Here is an 18,794-nt window from a genome sequence, read left to right as displayed (position 1 = left end):
TGACTGTAATTAAAGAATGCAGTCCGAGCCAATTTGTCTGCAAGTCACACCAACAATTGCAGGGGCTCAGTGGCGCATCTGTACTCTCTTGTTCCTGACCCACACTAGACTCATTGACTATTTATTTACTAATCACAAATAGATGTTTGTTTCTTTTAACCGTAGTAGAGCTCACAAAAAAGAGCCCTTTCATGATGAATCACAAGTGCGATCTTCCTACAACGCTGAGCTCTGAAATGTACAATTTTACATATTTAAAAGGGAACGATCATCTAACTTGCTTAGTAAAGGTGACAGCCGTCATTCGGTTTTTTTTTTCTTCTTGTCAGTCTGTGAGTAAATTCCATGAAAGCCCTATACGGTCAATCACAAATTCCACCTCCATGAATCCTGCACCGAAACACTTTAAAAAAGAGCTCTTCCTTAGATTAAAAGAAACTATTTAGACGTTTACAGTTTTCGGGAGAAAAAAAAGACTGAACAGGTATATGCGCAGTCACTTTACCGATAGATCAGATTAACTAACCACAACATCGGGGGTTCACCTTTCCTATTGATGCAATTAGGCAAAAGCTTTTCATAATGTGGTGTTCGCGCTGAAACATGACAGCACGTAACAACTGCTAATATGAACACATTGCGTTCTGCACAGATATAAAACAGCAATATATATCTTAGATCTGGGTCCATTAAGTTAAAGTTGGAACCTTTGTGTGTAACGAACCTGGCAGCGTAAGGTAAAAACGTATTTTGGAATTAGCTTTGTTATACAAAGAATTAATTAAATCCTCTGTACCTTCTAGTTGCCCCTCTAAAATCCTAATAGATTAATAAATTAAGAAAGCCAAAATATACTGTGAAGACGGATTGTTTGCCTATTATTGTGTTTCCAGGTGTGGATGTAAAGAAATGAACTCAATATTGTCTCTCAGCATTTGAGCATCAGTGCACAGAGGGCTGTGTAGTGTTTAATTACAGCTCTCCCCTCGCCTTCCCCTTTCCTCCACCCTCCTCCGTTCTCAAACCCCTTCATTTCCTTTAACATTTTTTTTTCAGCTTCAAAAGACAATTGCGTTCACTATTCTTAAACATTAGGTATAAGAATTGACATATACGCGGGTGATTCCATTTAAAAAACTTGATCGCAATTTATATTCAGTTGTGTTTTCGTTTTAAAGAATATGCACAACAAATGCAAATCACACGATGGCAAATACCTTTTATCGCTTTATTTCGTTTAGATGTTAATGCTCTTTGCATTAAATCAGTAGATAATTATTTGAAAACACTTCCAATCTCTTCTTTCTAAACCAAGCTGTATCTTTAAGCAGCGAGCTTCTTGACCGGCAGGAGGCGTGTCTTGTCCGTAGCCCGAACACAGCGAGCTTACAGTTGCTACAGGACTGATTTCGCTCAGCTATTGGAACAAATGAACTACTTTCTGTGGTTCTTCTAACACTCCGGCAGCTGATTTTGCTTCGCTATATACAAAGGTAAGAAACACCTTAAGGTTGTTGCATTTTCTTACTAAACAATTTATTATTAACTACTACATCGTTAAGCATAACTTTTTCTCATATTTGATTCTAAAGGTATTGATTCTGGGCCGCTTTCTTACACGTTACACTGTAGAGCTTTCTAAGATGCAGAGTTTTTTCTCATAATGTAACTACCACTACTTTTCATCTACACATTGTACGTGCATTCCCTTACCATTCCCTCGGGCTGCTCTCAGTCCTATATAAGACTATTTCAGTTCGAATTAAAATAAAAGAAAATATAAAAAAGACAGGCATATTGAGCGATTCAACTATATAAATAATAAAGAGCCCCCCTTTTGTATAATATAATGGGAATGGTGACGGTACGTGATTTGGTGGCAATGTGCAGTCGTCTAAAAGGTTGCAGTTGTTAGTTAATAAACCGTGGAGAAATGTGACCTCCTGCTTCTTCATTTGACCCCCATTTAAAATGCATGTCTCTTCTACTTTCTGCTTCTGAGCTAATGCATTTCTTATTGTTAGAATTTAAAAGGCATTTGGTGTCGTTATGTGACTTCAATATGATGGTTTAAATATGTTTACTTTCATTCTCTTTCGGGGCCGAGGGTGGGGGCTGGTGGCAGAGTTTAATATCCATTATATTTTCTGAAACATATAAAAATGAGTTCCATTTCATTTGGCTGTGTAGAGTTGAATGGAATATTGAAATTGGGTGATGCAGCCTATAGTGTCTGATTTTTTTTATCGTCCTCATATACACGTTTCAGTTCTATTTTCATATTTAAAACAAAACCTTAAAAGTTGGCCCCAGAGAGGCAGCTGCTGAATGGTTAATGCTTTCCATTTATAACACACTTTCAGATACTCCTAAAAAGCGTTTAAAGTGACAATGAAAATGTATGTACCATCTCTTACGCACTCTCTGCCGTTTCTCCGTTTCCTTCGTACACAGGCAATCATACAAAGCTCTCATTTTTCAAACGCTCTGAGTTTTGAACTGAAAGCTGATATATATCGTTAATACAACATAAATAGACAATCCTTTAAAAAGTAACCTACGCTTATAATTTTATTTAAATAAAGGTAAACGTTATTCAGTGTAGCTTTTAATATCTATGATTTGGCTAAAAAACATCTTCGATCAATTTAATCTGTAATAAGACTGTGCTTGCTAAAACACCAGTTCAGTGACTTGAGAAAATAAACAGGAGAGCACAAACACCAGAAAGGAATTCACGTGCAGGAGCGGGATCCTTTCCCACCCACATTTTAAAAGATATGATCAAAAAAGTCTTTATTTATGACTCGTCGACTTCAATTGTTTTAAACGTATTTGTATGATAAATTATGAAATGGTAACACAGCACATAAGGATAGTTTAACGAAAACTGTGGAAATTAAAACATTATATTGCCATACTATAACAGCTCATAACTTTTAAATAAAAATGAAAAAAATCGTCTTTCTTGCACTGCACTACAATACATGCATTATTCATTGAAACGGGAAATGTTTACCCTGAGCTATTGATTGGAAGGTAGAGATTTGCCTACTTGTAGCCATACCGATATAGTTTGGAATTTTTCTTGTATGATACATTGTGACATATTAGACTGTGATACCAGCGTGAATGAAGCATGTATAATGCATTTTAACAAGGATACCCTTTGCAACATTAATATTCCACATTGGAGCTGGGGGTTTCTTTGATTATCAGAACACATCAAGATTAAAGACTCAATTGAAGACCTGAAATGCCACATAAAAATATGATCTGCATATAAGAGAAAAAAAACCGAATGCAAACTACAGTATAATGAGTAGGTCCTTTTGAGATTAAAATATTTATAAGAGTGTATACAGGTACTACAAAATAAGAAATCATAAAAAATAATGGCCAACGTATAGGTGCTGTCCGTGGTACTGAAGTCATGCTGCCCACGTTCTGTACAGTGTGCCTCGCAGTTTAGGCAAAAAAGGACCCTCTGAAACAACGAAAGTTTTAAGGGCATCTCATTACTTTATTTAGCACAGATTTCTACATCAATACTAAATGGATTTTGAAGTGTTTGAGTGGACGGCAGTCTATACAGCAGTAGGTGCTAGCCACGAAATGCCTTTTTTTAGAAGATAAATGATTAATCTCGGAAGACACGTGCAACAGCTATAGAAACAAATATAAACACATTTTACACGCATATATACAGTTCTACCAATTAATAAATCAATCCAGTAGAGGATCGAAGGGATACTGGAACTAAATCTCAGTATCTTTGGGCGCAAGGCTTGAACTAATCCTGGACGGGACACCAGCGTATTATATTGAAACGTTCACACATGTGCGTTCATTAATACTGTGGCAGTTAAGGGTCCAGGGCTGTCATTAGATATGCACATTTTATTTTGAGATGTGGTGATGATAAACGAGACAATCCGGAAACCACAGCTAAAACGTGCAAATTCTAGATAGACAGTGACCAGGCCAAGAACATAGACTTGTCGCACACCAGTCTACCTGGACTTTATACAAGTACTTAATTAACAGCAGTTGAGCCTTAAACTTTTAAATGCAAGGTAATGAATAGTCCCATCTTTTAATGTGTTCAGATTCTAATTTGTAGAAGACTGGCAGCCACGGAATCCTATGTAGTTGACATTTCAAACCGCTAGGCGTTCTTTTCAGCTTCATGTTATCACTATATACGATTGGTTAAGGCTTTAAAGATTTTGACACGTCTATAGTATGGCATTTAAACTTTTCTGTCGTCTGCCAATCTTCCCGTTGTACCTAGGCATTCAGTTTCATTTAAAAGCTGAACGTGTTACCTTTCATAAATCAGCTTTCCATATAAAAGTCTAACTTCTGCACCGAGGTATAAACTATCTTAGGAGCTAAGCCGTTTAATCTCCCGATGCTTGCACAAAGAGAAATCTAAAGTCCCTCACACCCACACAAGCACTCGCAGGCGAGCAGCACAAATACACTTGTTCACTCACACGAAAACGAGTGCGCGTGCGCGTACCCGCAAGAATTCGGCTTTACACCGGCATTCGCTAACCCGCATTGGCAAGCATTCTCACCCACATCTATAGCATATATAAGCATTATTCCGTGGCACAATCAAGAGTATATTTACTGCTGACTTGATTTTTTGACAAATAAATGAGTAGATACTGTATATGTCGGGAATGTAAATTAGCTCTGTGATATGTACAAAATGAAAACCCATGTAATTCTGCTAGACACATGATAAACTAAAAACTTTAATACTTTAGCTTCTACTTTTAGAAACACTAGTATTACTAAAGAGCAGATACAGTCATTTTGAAGGAAAACAAATAATTATAACTTAATGTCTAACATGAACACCTCGTGTTGTGCAGATACAAAACATGCAGTAATTTACTGAATCTAAATAAAGATTTAAACTCTTCAAAGAAAACCGCTAACTCGTTGACTTAATATTTTGAAATATCCCATATGAAAAACTTCCTACACGTGCCCATATTTTACTGAAGAAATAAATAAATGAAAGTTTAAGGTGGCTAGTCTAACACGCAAACAATATTGCTTTTATAACGAAAGAACCAGCAGTCTGTTGTCTATTTTTGGGAAGCAAATATCTACTCCTAAGCCTTAAATTGGGAATTCCTCCTGAAATCGCTTGATGTGCCCCTTTCTCAACACCAAGGCTAAGTGATTTCGACCTCGCAAACCGTCTATTAAAATGCATGCATTGATTTCTGCACTGAAGCATACTATATTCCCACCGGTAGGGACGTCTAATGATAGAGACAAAGCACATGAAAACGCAAATGAATGAAACCCTCAGCTCCATCACAAGAGGCAGGGAAAGATGTAGGATCATTTGAATGGCACATAGAAAATCGGGAAGTATATCTGGTCAGCAGTACTGTAATAAGCTATCGTTTTTCCTCAGCCTAATCTTGGCTCCACGTCAGAAGCTGTGCAGCAGTGCAGTAGAAGGATAGCCTAGTGCACCGCTGCTTATAGAGCTTGCGAATTGCTTCCCGTTTCCCTTTAATCATCAGAGTCGCCTGCCTGGATACATACCGATTGTCTTTTCGTTGCAGGCTACTCGTGTATGGATTTCTGCGGGATTTGCACAGCCTAACATGGATGTCCCACCATTCCTTGCATCGGAAGGTTGCTTCTTGGCGCAGTGAGAGAAGAACATGCAGGGATTGCTAATGGATTTGGGAAGCGTTTGCTTTCTTCTTTAAGTGACCATGCCGTGATCCTCACTGAGGGCCATCACCCTGCAAAACGTCAATAGAAGTATTCCGGGGAATCTAACAACAGAGGGGGAATAAACGCTGTGCATTACAGATACAACATGAAGATTATCTCCCCAGTTCTAACTAAACTGATCTTCAGGTGCACCGCTGGGCTTCTCCTGCTGCTATTGCTATGTGTGGGATATTCACAAAGCATGCCGCACGTTTTACGATTTGGTAAGGTATTTTTAATTGCATTTCCATTACTTTGTAATTGTGCTGCTGTTCGAAATTGTATGGAAGAATAGCAGTAACCTTACATCTCATTTCTTTTGGACGCCATCACTAGGCTGTTCTTCACAGTTTACTTGTATCCATTGACCCCGTTCATGCCCTTTTCTTTTTAATGACAACACTGTCTAGATTACAGCGGCTTCTTTAAATGCCCCATGAGGGTTTGCACCCGAAAGTTGTCCGACTGTAGACCAGAAGTGCCCAGTTCTTAAAAAAACACAACGCGAGGGGAAGCACGGCTCTGTGGAGGTTCCTAATTAATTTTATTAAATTTAAAAATCACATCAGTCTTACATTTTATTCTGGTTGCTCTTGCTATTCTAGGCATACCAAAGTAATTAGGCTGTCTGTTTCTGGTATGCTGAAACGCATGTTTTTGACATATAGGCAAATATGGAAGAGTTGGAAAGAAGTAGAACTCGCGTGTGCCTGCCCAAAACTTTTAGCACACCAGAGTAATGTGTACCCCGGTATGTACACGGCCAGAAAGAAACATTTGGTATCCAAAAACTTACTGATTTTACTTTTCAGTAAAATAATATGAATGGCAGGCAATCAGATGGTGAGAAAAGATTGTGGTAGCAGAGTTTTGGAAGATTACAGTGTGGGGGATGGTTAATGAATCATTTCATGCGTTTACTGTGAGTCATTCGGTTGAACAAACGCAACGGTTTCTTACACATGTTGGAGAAATTGTGATTTAACGACAAGCTTTCATGTGTTTTATATATAAAGAGAGAATATGCAACATTTTAAAAAGACTTGTTTAATGGTTTGAAATATATTGTTTTCATACATTTCTTGGTTTCTTTTGTGAACGGTGCCAAGTTTCAGGCAAGCAGCAGGTGTGTTTTAAAGACTTGAGTCGGTTTGTTCCTTTTGTCGGGCGATGCTCTTGTCGGGTGACCCATGTCAACAAAGGAAATTCACCCCTTACCAGCATAAATATTACAAAAAATCGAAGAAAAAGACGACACAAAACCAGTCATAGCTGGGAAATGCACAGTTACTAAAAGAATGGCGACAAAGCATGGCTCATTTTCACTGAATTTTCCGAACTCTATTTTTTTCAGCCCCCTTTTCAGTATGTAGTTTTCTGCCCGTTGCCAATAGCAACCATGCTAAGGAATAAATTGTTTTAAGTACGTGGCGTCTAGCATTCAGTTTAAACACCAGAGCCCTCGCCTCACTGCACAATTTTGCAAACACGTTTTTTCTTTTTTTTTTTTTTTTAACGTGGACCCGACAAATAGCTTGAAGGATGTGCAAAATGCTTTGTGTTGGAGCGCCTGAAACACGTTTAACGCAAAATGTCTGGAGTAAGAACATGTGCGATTGTGTACAGCGGGTTATGTCTCTATCACCTAAAAGGTTTTTGTGGCTGCGATGCCGGTGATTCACTCGTGCTTTCTCGCCCTTCCTTTATGCCTCAGTTGGAAGACAGCGTCTACTGTGCGGGTGTCACCTACACGTACTGACAGTAATAGCTTCTGGAGGCCCTGCTTAAAAAGCAGACCGCATCCGCAATCAGCTGCCACTATGGCAACGGGCTGGAGCGCCTGTCGATGAAACCTTTCGCTCACAACTACACATTCATTCTCGTAGCCAGGCCCAGGCTACTACGCGGGGCAGTCCCTTGTGAGCAAGTGTGCTCGTGTGTGTGTTTGTCTGTCTCCGAACCTGATAACTCCCGATCGCGGTCGACGAAGTTTATTGCATACCTCAGACATCTACACGATACTCACTCTGTCGCTTCCCCCTGCCCCCATTATTCTGGACGTAATTTGGGGATAGGATGCTGCTCAACTCTTAGATGAACGAGACGGTGACTCCGAAACAGCCTGATGCAGAATTATATATATATATATATATATATATATATATATATATATATATATATATATATATATATATATATATATATATATATATATATATATATATAAACATAGTCAAATGTGAACAGTTTCATTCATGTATAGACCTATTATCTAAAAGCATTTAATATTGAAACCGAAATTTCTTTCATATATCACTTGTTGGTTTGCTGGCAACATAAAAATAATTTTTAATATTCACAAATATTTTTCGATCGTTTCATGGTTGTGGAAGTGTGCCGCTATGTCACGCATTAATTTTTGCTTTACGAATTTTTGTTTATATATTCCGGCTCTTCTTTCTCTATAGCGATTTGAATCACACGTAGTAGTCGAACTTACATTTTACAGCCTGTTCAATTCAGGTGGAATTTAAGCAGAAGCTTTCGACTAATTACATTTTATGAACACCGTTGAGAATGCATAGCGATAAAATTAAGTAATAGTTACCTGTATTGTAGCAAACTGGACAAAAACAATAACGATATTTACTGAGTAAAATTCTAATATATTCATACCGACATAAACATTTGGAAAAAACAGATATTAAAGCACAGTGTTTATAATGGCATATACCCAGCTTTTCATTGGTTGTATTTTATTTTAATAGCTGTCGCCCAAAGCATAAATGCCTCATATATAAAAGTGGTGTGCGTGTGCACGTGTGTATAATATTTACTGTACTATACATACATATATTTGAACATACATATTATGTAATATTGTATATCGATCTTTTATTTTATATATATATTATATACACAAACACAAATGGAAAAAAATAACATTTTAAAAAAATATATAAACACACGTAATAAAAAAGCGCCTGAAGTCTTTCCAATAAACAGTGTAATGACGATGGTTAAAATGATGGAAAGTCTCAATTTTTGGTCAAAGATATTTTAATTCTTGCTATATGAATACTTATGCAATATTTTATTCCACCATAGTCGTTAACGTATAACACACAACATACAATATTTTATTTCACTCCTGTGTATAAAAGTATTCAACATGTCAGGCCCTTTAAATGTGTTCTCAACAGCCAAAGGCCATATCCTTCATTTATCACCACACAGTTGGTAAAGTTTCAAGACTAAAGGTAACCAGAAATCTCAAAGCATCAAAATATTATTTTGCAAACTTCCTGCTACATAATGAAATGAGTGGCCCACTTTGAAATAAGCTTTGTTTTGTAAATGGAAATTAGAATTTAGCTATTTGTTTTGGTTTAATATTTTAGCCAGGTGATTTGCATGTTCATCGCTGAGCATGAGAGGAACAGATGTGATAAATGCATGGAGAAGTACAAGAATGTGTTAACTAATATTAGAATTGGGGTTCATCTTCAGATGATGTGAAAGTTGAATATAAGCTGGTGTGAAGTGTACCTTAGTTGACTGAGATTGGTGAAGTATTTAACAGGACTAAAAGGCTTTTCATCTAAAACTAATTATATCAGAGAAAAAAATTAAAAGAACAATAATTAGAATGCTAATAGTAGTAATAATAATAAAAATTAAATTAGATACCAATAATGTTTCATCTTACTTTCAAAATGCATTTAATAAATTATACAGCTTTATTATACACGTTAAGGCAACTGCGTTCATGTATCATTCCTACAAAAGTCTGTCAAAACACAGTTTCTCTGCTCAAATGTCAGAGCTGAACAAAGTCGACATATATTTTCGCCCTGGGTAATGCTCATCACCGTAGTGTATATATTTATCCGCTGACCATGGAAAAGCTTGACATACTCTACACAAAACATAATGTAGCTTTCTAAAGAGCTACATGCTAAAACAAAAAGAATATTTCAATGTCTCTGCAGACTGAAATCTGTCCTTCTGGACTTACTCTAAGCTATTTCTGGACCAGAGAATTTGAATTCTTTATTTCATTTCATTTAATATGTGCTTATCTAATTTACTCACTTGCTTAGTAATAGTTAGCTGTATTTAATTTGTCATAAAATAAATTAGCAAAAGATAGAATACTACAGTATGTAAGGGGCATGTTAATTATATTTGATTGTTTCTTTCATCATCCTTCCGTTTCCTAAACCAGGTAGTCTGATTCATGGAGGCATGGGGAAGCTAGAACTGCTTTGAACAAGAACTGAAACTTGAAGTGCCATCATAGGGAACATACACTGATTCACAGTTTAGCATTAACCTAAGACATCCAGTATATCTTTATGATGTAGGAAAATAACTCAGAGTAGAAGAAAAAACCCTTGGACACATAGGGAGAATGCGTGAAGTTGTGATTTGGATCCAGTGTTTGGGAGCTGTGATTCAGCAACACTAATCTCTGCATCATTTTTATTCATAATAAGTACTATAATCAACCAGGATGAGCAGAACTGCAAGTGAATATTTTAGTGATTGTCTTTTTGTTAACATTTTTCTGATATTGAATAAACTGTTAATAGTCAGTTTCTAAAGAAATTTTATTGAAGGAAGTTGGCACTGCTTCATTGTGGTTACGCGGATATAAAAAATCAGGTTTTTAAATCCGTTTTTACAATTAAAGATCTGTTGATGCTCATAGGCAAAAGTGGCTTGATAAGAGTTAAATACTTATTATATTCATTCATTTTGTTGAAAATTTTGCCTAATTTCTTTTCCCAGTTGCTGCCTTTAGTCCAGTGTATTGTGGCTACTTTATTCTTCACAACTAAGATAAGCAGAGCTGACCTGACCAGTTGGACAAGCAACGTGATATTTCCTGTGTTTCTGTTTGTGAAAAGCATGTTTGAATAGTTCCAGTTTATCCTGATTTTATACATTGTCTTGTGTAAAGACCTCTGATAATTATACAACAATAATCCATAATTTATAAATCAGCTTTAAGTTTATGTCCTGTTTAGTATTCAAACAACTTTAGCTATGATTTAGTCCTACAAGATTTTATAAAATAACCAGTAAGATTGGTTATATCTTATAAGTATAGTTTAATTGGCACTGCTTTTTGTTTCAAGGTACTTAGGTTGAACTCCATACCTGTTTGCTGTCTATTTTCTCCAGTTCCCCCTTCTTCCTTTAGTCTTTTAAATATGTGCATACTAAGTCAGTTGGCTAGTCTACATTGACATGATGTAAGTTAGTGTGAAGGTGTGCTTTTTGATGAACTGATAATTACAGTATCAACAGTTGATTCTTGCCTTATGACTTGTGCTTCTGGTATAGGGAAAAAGAGATAAAAGCTGAGATAATGAATGTTGTCTGAAGTTGTTATTAAAACTTATACCCTTCCCAATTTGTTTTCTGCTCTATTACTGGCAAAATAGGTTTTGGCATCGGCAATCCTGTAACTGGATTAAGTAGTTTTAAAAAAAATTGATGGAGGAATGAATAAAAGCTGGAAGAATAGTATGGTAGACTTGCTATCTTATAACAATACAATTTTATTTTAAGCAATTCTAAATGAGCATTCCTCCATTTTCTAACCTGCTGTTTTTCCGTTTAAAACCCAACAGCTTATCTAAGCAGCAACAAATATGATAGGGAACCAGCCCTAGATGGTACACCAGTGCGTTTGTGGGTCCACGCATGCATGCATTTACCTCACTAGGTAAATTTAGAGCTGTCACTCAACTTAACAGCATGTTTTAAGGAATCTGGGAGGAATTCAAAGGCCCCAAAGGAAACCCACACATACACATGCTGAGCAGGCAAATTAATCAAGCAAGTTTGAGTGACTGAATTATATCCTCTCAATTGTCATTTTTCTTAAATCCCATACAGCAGGCACCACACCCAGAGTCAAACCAGATTGAAAGCACTGTGAAGTGACCACATTTTCCAGGGTCCCCTCATTTCTGATTTAAGAAAATCTTATACTTTTTGTTAAATGCATGGCATTATTTGAACTGCAAATCAATAATCACAGGTGTCTCGCAAAAGTAGCAATGAAATTGCAGTGTTAAGACGTCGAGTAAAAGAGTATGGGGTTTATGACTAAAAGATTTATTCTAGTAAGCATTGTTTTCTAAATGATCACAGGCAATGGCAAAAAAGACAGAGTCTCTTGTTGTGGCTTCAACAAAATTATGCATGATGTCTGGCTATGCTGTCCTAACCTTTAAATTTTCCCTTCTATATTTCTAATGTTAGCATCATTCTTTAAACCATGTCAAATTCTGACTCTTAAACCTCCTGAAGTATCCCCAGAATGATCTATTTTCTATCTTCTATTCTGTCATCATCTCTTTCTTGGATTATCAGTGGTGTCCTTAAATTAAACATCTGCATGCAGTTAGTATAAAGTAATGTTACTAAACAATGTCACTGTAGCCTTCAAGCTTTTTCTGTGGAACAGTTTAATGCATCACTTCTGGCAAGTATTATTTAATTGTAAGACGCTGATCCTGTAGACTTTCTTTTTGTAAGGTGTATCATAATGTTTCTTTGATGTCAGTCTTGAAACTGATAGCGAAGTAACTCTGCTGCATAAAAATATGGGTTGTCCTTTCATAAGTACTGTTTATGATTTGTTTAGTACTTTCTTTAATCTTTTGGAATATAATAGGCAATTTATTAAAACAACATTGTACTTTGTTTTAATGTAAACATGATTAGTGGTATTTATCACATTGTGTTAATTTACCACTATGCAGCTTGAATCCAAGTTTTCAATGAAAATCTATCTATCTATCTATCTATCTATCTATCTATCTATCTATCTATCTATCTATCTATCTATCTATCTATCTATCTATCTATCGTTAAAATGTAATTTCTATATGAAGCAGTTACATTTCTTTTAAAACACTGTGTATATTATCTATCTATCCATCCATTATCCAACCTGCTATATCCTAACTACAGAGTCATGGGGGTCTGCTGGAGCCAATCCCAGCCAACACAGGGCACAAGGCAGGAAACAAACCTTGGGCAGGGTGCCAGCCCACCGCAGACTGTGTATATTATGTCATATTTAATAAAGGTCTATCACAAGATTGCTAATGAAAAACTAAATATATAAATGTATTTTGATATAGTATAGTTGTATAATTATTTAGTAAATGTTAATAAATTGCAAACCTGGAAGAAGAATTTCTATGATACACAGTAAAGTTTGTGAAGGAAAGAGATTATTGCTGCTGTCCACAGCACTCGATAAATTGGCCACCATCTTTATGGAGTTGTGTGTCTTCCACATGTCCACTTCAGGATTTCTCAGGTTCTTTTAGTTTTCTTCCAATATCCAAAACATGACTATATTGGGTAAACTGACAAATCTAAATTTGAGGATTGTGAGTGTGTGATTCCAGCGATGGACTGAAACTATAGCTATGGTTAGTGCCTGCCTTAAACCTGATCTTTCTCTGCCCTTGGCTCTGCATGACTCAGAGATTTGATTAAAATGGTTCAGTAAATAGATGGATGGATGATCAAATTCAAAGTGAAATAGTGAAGGTTTCTTGGGAAAGTCAATGTTATATACTAGTGCTGATCCATTTATTTGTTACCAGTTTTGTGAAACATAATGTAATACATTTATGTATTGGACCCAGTTTGGCAGCATGAGATTCAAGACAGGACACAATTCTGGTCCTGATGTCAGAACATTGCAGATAAGACAAGATATGAATTTAAAAATTAATAACACAATTCTCAATTTGTTTTGAAGTAATGGTTCTTGCTGTAGCTTGAAAAGGCTACTGAAAGCACTATTTAAAATAATGATACAACTGAGTGATAGCATTCATTAGATGTGGGTAACATTTTTTATTTTAGTTACAACCATCCTTCAGTCTCTGGTATACATAACCCTAAAAACTATGTTAAGAGTGATGTCTCAGAAATACACAGAATAGCTGTGTTTAAAATAACAATAATAATAAAAGTTGAACTTTCTGTTTGCCTGGAGTGTAGCCAAGACACTTTTTTGTCCTTCTGTCACTTTTCAACAGAATTCTGGTTCAATGAAATAACAGGCAGATTAATCTGTTTGGCAGTCCACAAAGACGTGATTTAGAAAGGACCGGGAGAAAACTACAGTCAAAAAACCTATTAAAGGACCATACTAGCGAGGAGGTCAGAATGTCAGATGACAAAACAAAAACAATGAGCTAAATTCAAAGAAAAAAAACAAAGCAGATGATGAGAAATCCATGAATTACTGTCAAAAACTCTAAACACAAATTTTTAGCGGTGGTTTACAATTTTGACTGTTTCTTTCTTTGACAATGGCGTTTATACCATGACATCCACAATATAATGTCATGCCATGTCCCTAGTAAAGGACTGTCATGTGTGCTGGTGCCTACAGAAAAAAACAAACAGGTGATGTGGTAAACATCAATTGTAATAAAAATTAAAATGAGTGTGCTAAATACACATCCTGGGAAGGTGATAAAGACGAAGCTTAAATCTCTATAAACCAGAACACCCATGATCACTTTTAAATGTTGGAAGACAGAGGCAGAGAAATATATTTTTTTCAGTGCTACATGTCATAACAATTGTGTGTCCAGTGGGGTCTGGGACCCCCTAATTATTCTTTGAATCCCTGAAATTCTCAAATAAGAATTGTGGGTATTTATTCCTAAAAATAAATTTTAAAAACATGTGATGGTGTATGAAATCACACATTGCTGGGTTTGTAAGAAATTATCATAGCAATGGTCAGTCATCAGGCTTTGCAGAAAGGTGGCAGTATGTAACGGTTTTACAGGATGGGTGTAGCTACACTCTCAAGTGGCAGCAGCCTGCCTGGGGAAGCCTTTCACAGGCAGTGCATGAAATGGAGGAGTTAGTGCTTTCCTTGGTTTCAGTGATACTGAGGAGCATGACAGTGGATAGCAAAAAGAAATGGAGATTTCTGATAGTAACAGTGTTTCATCACAGGGGAAGAGCACTTTACCTTTGAAAGGACATGATTCTACAGTATTTGCTGACACCTAACAAGAGCTGTAGCACTAGTCTGTGTCACACTGGTGAATTGCTTCATAGCACACAACTACCTTAATTCGCATGATGAAATAACGATTTTAGAATTGCGTAAACAGCATCTGAGTGTGTAGGTCTTATAAAAATACTCTGAGAGATGCTAGTCAGAAATACAAGGTTTGGTTATTTCATATTCAAAAGTGGCTGTTATGATAATCTGATGATTGTATATATGTAAATGATGTGATTTGTTCACTTGAGATATTCTCATACATTGTACATACCTAATTTATTGTATATTCCATAATACCAGAGTAAAATGTCAGTCTTCAGAAAATACTGGAGCATAAACAGGACCTCCTTTGATTGCCATGAGACATTTTGCATACTGGTTTGCACTTCCCAGAGAACCAAACCAGACTTTTCTCCAAACTGCATTTTTCACGTTGTTTGTAGATATTCTGATTGGATACAAAATTTCAGTACAGAATTTATTTTCAAATCACCTTTCCCATCCTCCTCCTATCCCAATGAACAGAATGGATCATAACATTTTTGCAAAATCATCAATTGATGCAACTACAAAAAAAACTTTGATTCAAGAGTAAGATGTCTTGTTGCTACAAATAAAGAGAAACAGAAGTACACAATTACATGAAACAAAAGCACAAGAAAAACACAATCACAAAACACAAAAAAGAATACATCCAAAAACACCATATGATGTAGACATACTGTATAAATACAGTAATATATACATATAATGTGTGTACTGATTTTGCAACTATATTGTAACTAACTTCCTCCACACAGAAATCAACCATGTATTTTAAGTTAAATAAGAACCTGAAATTAAGCTAGTATGAGTTTGGGTGTTCCCATACGTGGGCCCTGTTATGGACTGGCACTGTGTCCAAGGTTGGTTCATGCATTGTATCCAATCTTTTCTCATTGGGTTCCAGCATCACCCAAGACCATGAAATAGATTAAGTGGGTTTAAGAATGTAGCATTACATAATGTTCTTAAAACATTCAAGAAATTAATCAAATGTATACTCCAGGATTCAGATCTTTTGTCAGAAAAGCATTTAGAAAACCTTTGGTGCAAATGCTAATGATCACGGAATACAAGGAAGGTTGTATATTGAGTCAGTCACCTCTTGGTTTAATGCCACATATGTCTTCCTTAAAGGGAGGACACCAGTCTGAGAAAAAATTTTAAGTGAGGGAGGCTTGCACATATTGTTATTTGTAGAAAGACATTTGAGATCACTGGTATAAAGTTCAGAATAACTGCTGCAGCCACCTGCATACTTATTGTGATGTGTTCACATTGTATAACCATCACCTTGTGCCTCAGGATATTACATGTACCATGCTTTTTTGGCATTCTTCTGCGGCCTTACCTCATACTGCCATTGGAGATCTTAATGCCATATTTTTAGGCTGTAGATTGCATTGCTCTAAGGTTCTTAACAGTTCCTGAGCCTAGTGATTGTTTGTTTTATTTCTCAATTTTTGGCATAGTTTCACAAATACTAAGTAAAAAGTAAATGCAAAAAATGCCCTCCTAAAATTAATTATTCATACAGTCATTCCCAGTTGTTCTTACTTACTTGACTGTCTCTATATAATTCTCATCAGAATTAATAAAACTAAAAGTAATGTACAACTTCGTAGCCTTGATATAACCGATCATACCAAATGCCTTAAGCAAAGATAAAAGAACAACAGTTGTTTCATTTGCAATATGATTAGTAACCTTTAGTAAGGTTAAAGCATTTTACTGTAAGATAACCAACTCAAGAATATGTCCCCTGAGTCCTGTTACTTCAGACTGTTTTAGAAGAACTACTTTAATTCTGCTTGATCCTGTGAAGATGTATAACTGCATTTAAGTTGTTTTGCTTTATTTGCACTTGCCATCAAGGATGTGTGTACCATTTAAGGTCCTTGCAAAAAGGAATCACAAAGACACATTACTCTTGCTAATAGCACATAGTGTGCAAAATTCAAATGATGACATTGTCAGCTTGTTAGTGCATATGCTATCCTCACTAAATTCATATGACACATGAGAATTTGTTTTCTGTAGAATCAGGGTGTAAGTGAGGGCTGCTCACACCAACCTTGTAAAGACTAAGTATATAACTTGGACCAATGCATTTTTATATTGAGAATTACCAAGAGAGCTGTGTTTGTTGTGACTGCTAAAACAAAACAGAACATTTTCATAGACATATCTGTCATTGCATTGTTTTCTTCTCTTGTCAAAATAGATAATAAAGAATGTTGATCTAGTTGCAATTTCAAAACAGGTTTCTATCCATCCACTGATATACAGGGTGGTCCAGATCTAATTATGCAGATCCAGATTGTATGGATGACTTTGATTTATGCAGGGATGATTCCAGTTCTGTGAGAAGACAATTCTTCATGTCGTCCTGGATTTTTCTAATAAACTTAATAAGTAAAAGCGTAATAAAAATTGCATAATTAGATCTGGACCACCCTATATAACTCTTTAGGAGTTGAATTTGGTATTACAGAGTTGCACATAGCAAGTATGAAAATAAACACACATAAAAGATGAGAGATTTGGCATTCCAAGGTAGAAAAACTCCATTGATTGCAGGTATTGAGTTGTGCCTTTGGGCTTGACTAGTACAGCCTTCAGCAGTCATCTTTTAGTGGAGCAAGTTAGTCCACACATGAGTATATGAGCTGTAAGGTAAATGAAATTATACAGAGTAGGGAGAGAATGGGATAGGTTACAGTTTACATTGTTTTCATGTTCCAGGGCTTCTAGGTAAGTGAGATAACAGAAGAGTATGCAACTTCCTGTGCACTTGAAAAGACATTCTGCTGGTATAATATATATATTATATATTATATCTCCTGAAGACCCGTAGAATGGATGCTGCCTAGACAATAGGCCATGAATGAGTATTCCAAATGACTTATGTCTTGATATTTGCTTTACTTTCTTGTTGCATAGATACAAGCATTTATAAATGTTTCCAATTTGTCTCAGTTACCATTAGGTGGTATAATAATCATGCAGTATTATCCTACTACTACTACTACTTTTACTTTTAATACTATTATTGCAGTAAACAATAATGGTAATAGCAATAATGGGCAACCTTGCGACCAAATACTAGTTTAATTTTCTGCATTCTTTTATCTTTGGTGATCGTTCACTCTTGGTGCTTCCCATATTTAAAAGACATGCATGATGACCTAGTATAAGCAAGTCTGTCTATGTGTGTGTGAATTTATCCAGAAACAGACTTGATCTAACTCATCTTTGACTCTAACTCTCCATAAACTTGAATTTGAATATATTGTGCTGATTGAAGCAAAGAATTTGTGTAGAACTGTGCAAACCCATGGTGTAGACGTTAATCGGATTGCAAAAAAATGCAGTTATTTATCCATTTCATAATCATCTTGATCAAATTCTAGGACACCAGAGACCACTCTGGAGGCAATGAGTGAATGTCAAGAACCATTACGAGATGAAAGGCCAGGCCAACAGTTAAAGAATGCAAATAACATTGTTAAGCAAATTATCTAATCACGTCTTTTTATCTCTGCCATCCACATCATTATTGGTCAGGCCCATGACACAATCTCCTCTGCATCGTGGCACCCAGTGCTTTTTGTCAAATTTCTGTGCAATGTATCTTAAGAATAAGTGCTGTCTCTGCAAAGTAAGTGTGTTTGCCATTTTACATATGGAATAGGCATAATGATTGAAATCAGTTGATTATTTGCATACAACTATCAAAACCAATGGATAACAGTCATTTTAGATTTTAATTAAAGTGTTACTTTTGAAATATTTAAAGAAGCCTTTTTATTAACTCCTCTGAGCAATTACTTAATGTATTTCTGAAGGGTGAAATGGCTTTATAGGGTACTCTTAAATAACATTAAAAAATTGCCTAACCTACAATATTCAGTTAATAGAGAAA

General features: G+C 35.9%; 1 protein-coding gene across 2 annotated transcripts in view; it reads left to right on the top strand.

Annotated features, from left to right (window-relative positions):
- The first annotated feature begins 1,203 nt into the window (after positions 1-1,203).
- The window catches only part of grik2 (glutamate receptor, ionotropic, kainate 2), a 786,146-nt gene continuing 768,555 nt past the window's right edge, over positions 1,204-18,794 (top strand). Inside the window, exons 1-2 of one of the 2 annotated variants that reach the window (XM_039747858.1) lie at positions 1,204-1,493; positions 5,598-5,978. In XM_039747858.1, coding sequence (XP_039603792.1) covers positions 5,861-5,978 — 118 coding nt within the window. In that variant the 5' untranslated portion in view covers positions 1,204-1,493; positions 5,598-5,860. Of the gene's footprint in view, positions 1,494-5,286; positions 5,979-18,794 lie in introns of those variants that run through there. The other variant, XM_039747859.1, reaches the window with a different exon arrangement.

Source organism: Polypterus senegalus, chromosome 3 (assembly GCF_016835505.1).
Source record: "Polypterus senegalus isolate Bchr_013 chromosome 3, ASM1683550v1, whole genome shotgun sequence".
NCBI lineage: Eukaryota > Metazoa > Chordata > Cladistia > Polypteriformes > Polypteridae > Polypterus > Polypterus senegalus.
The sequence above is the reverse complement of the archived record's forward strand: the minus strand, read 5'-3'. Positions and strand labels throughout refer to the sequence as shown.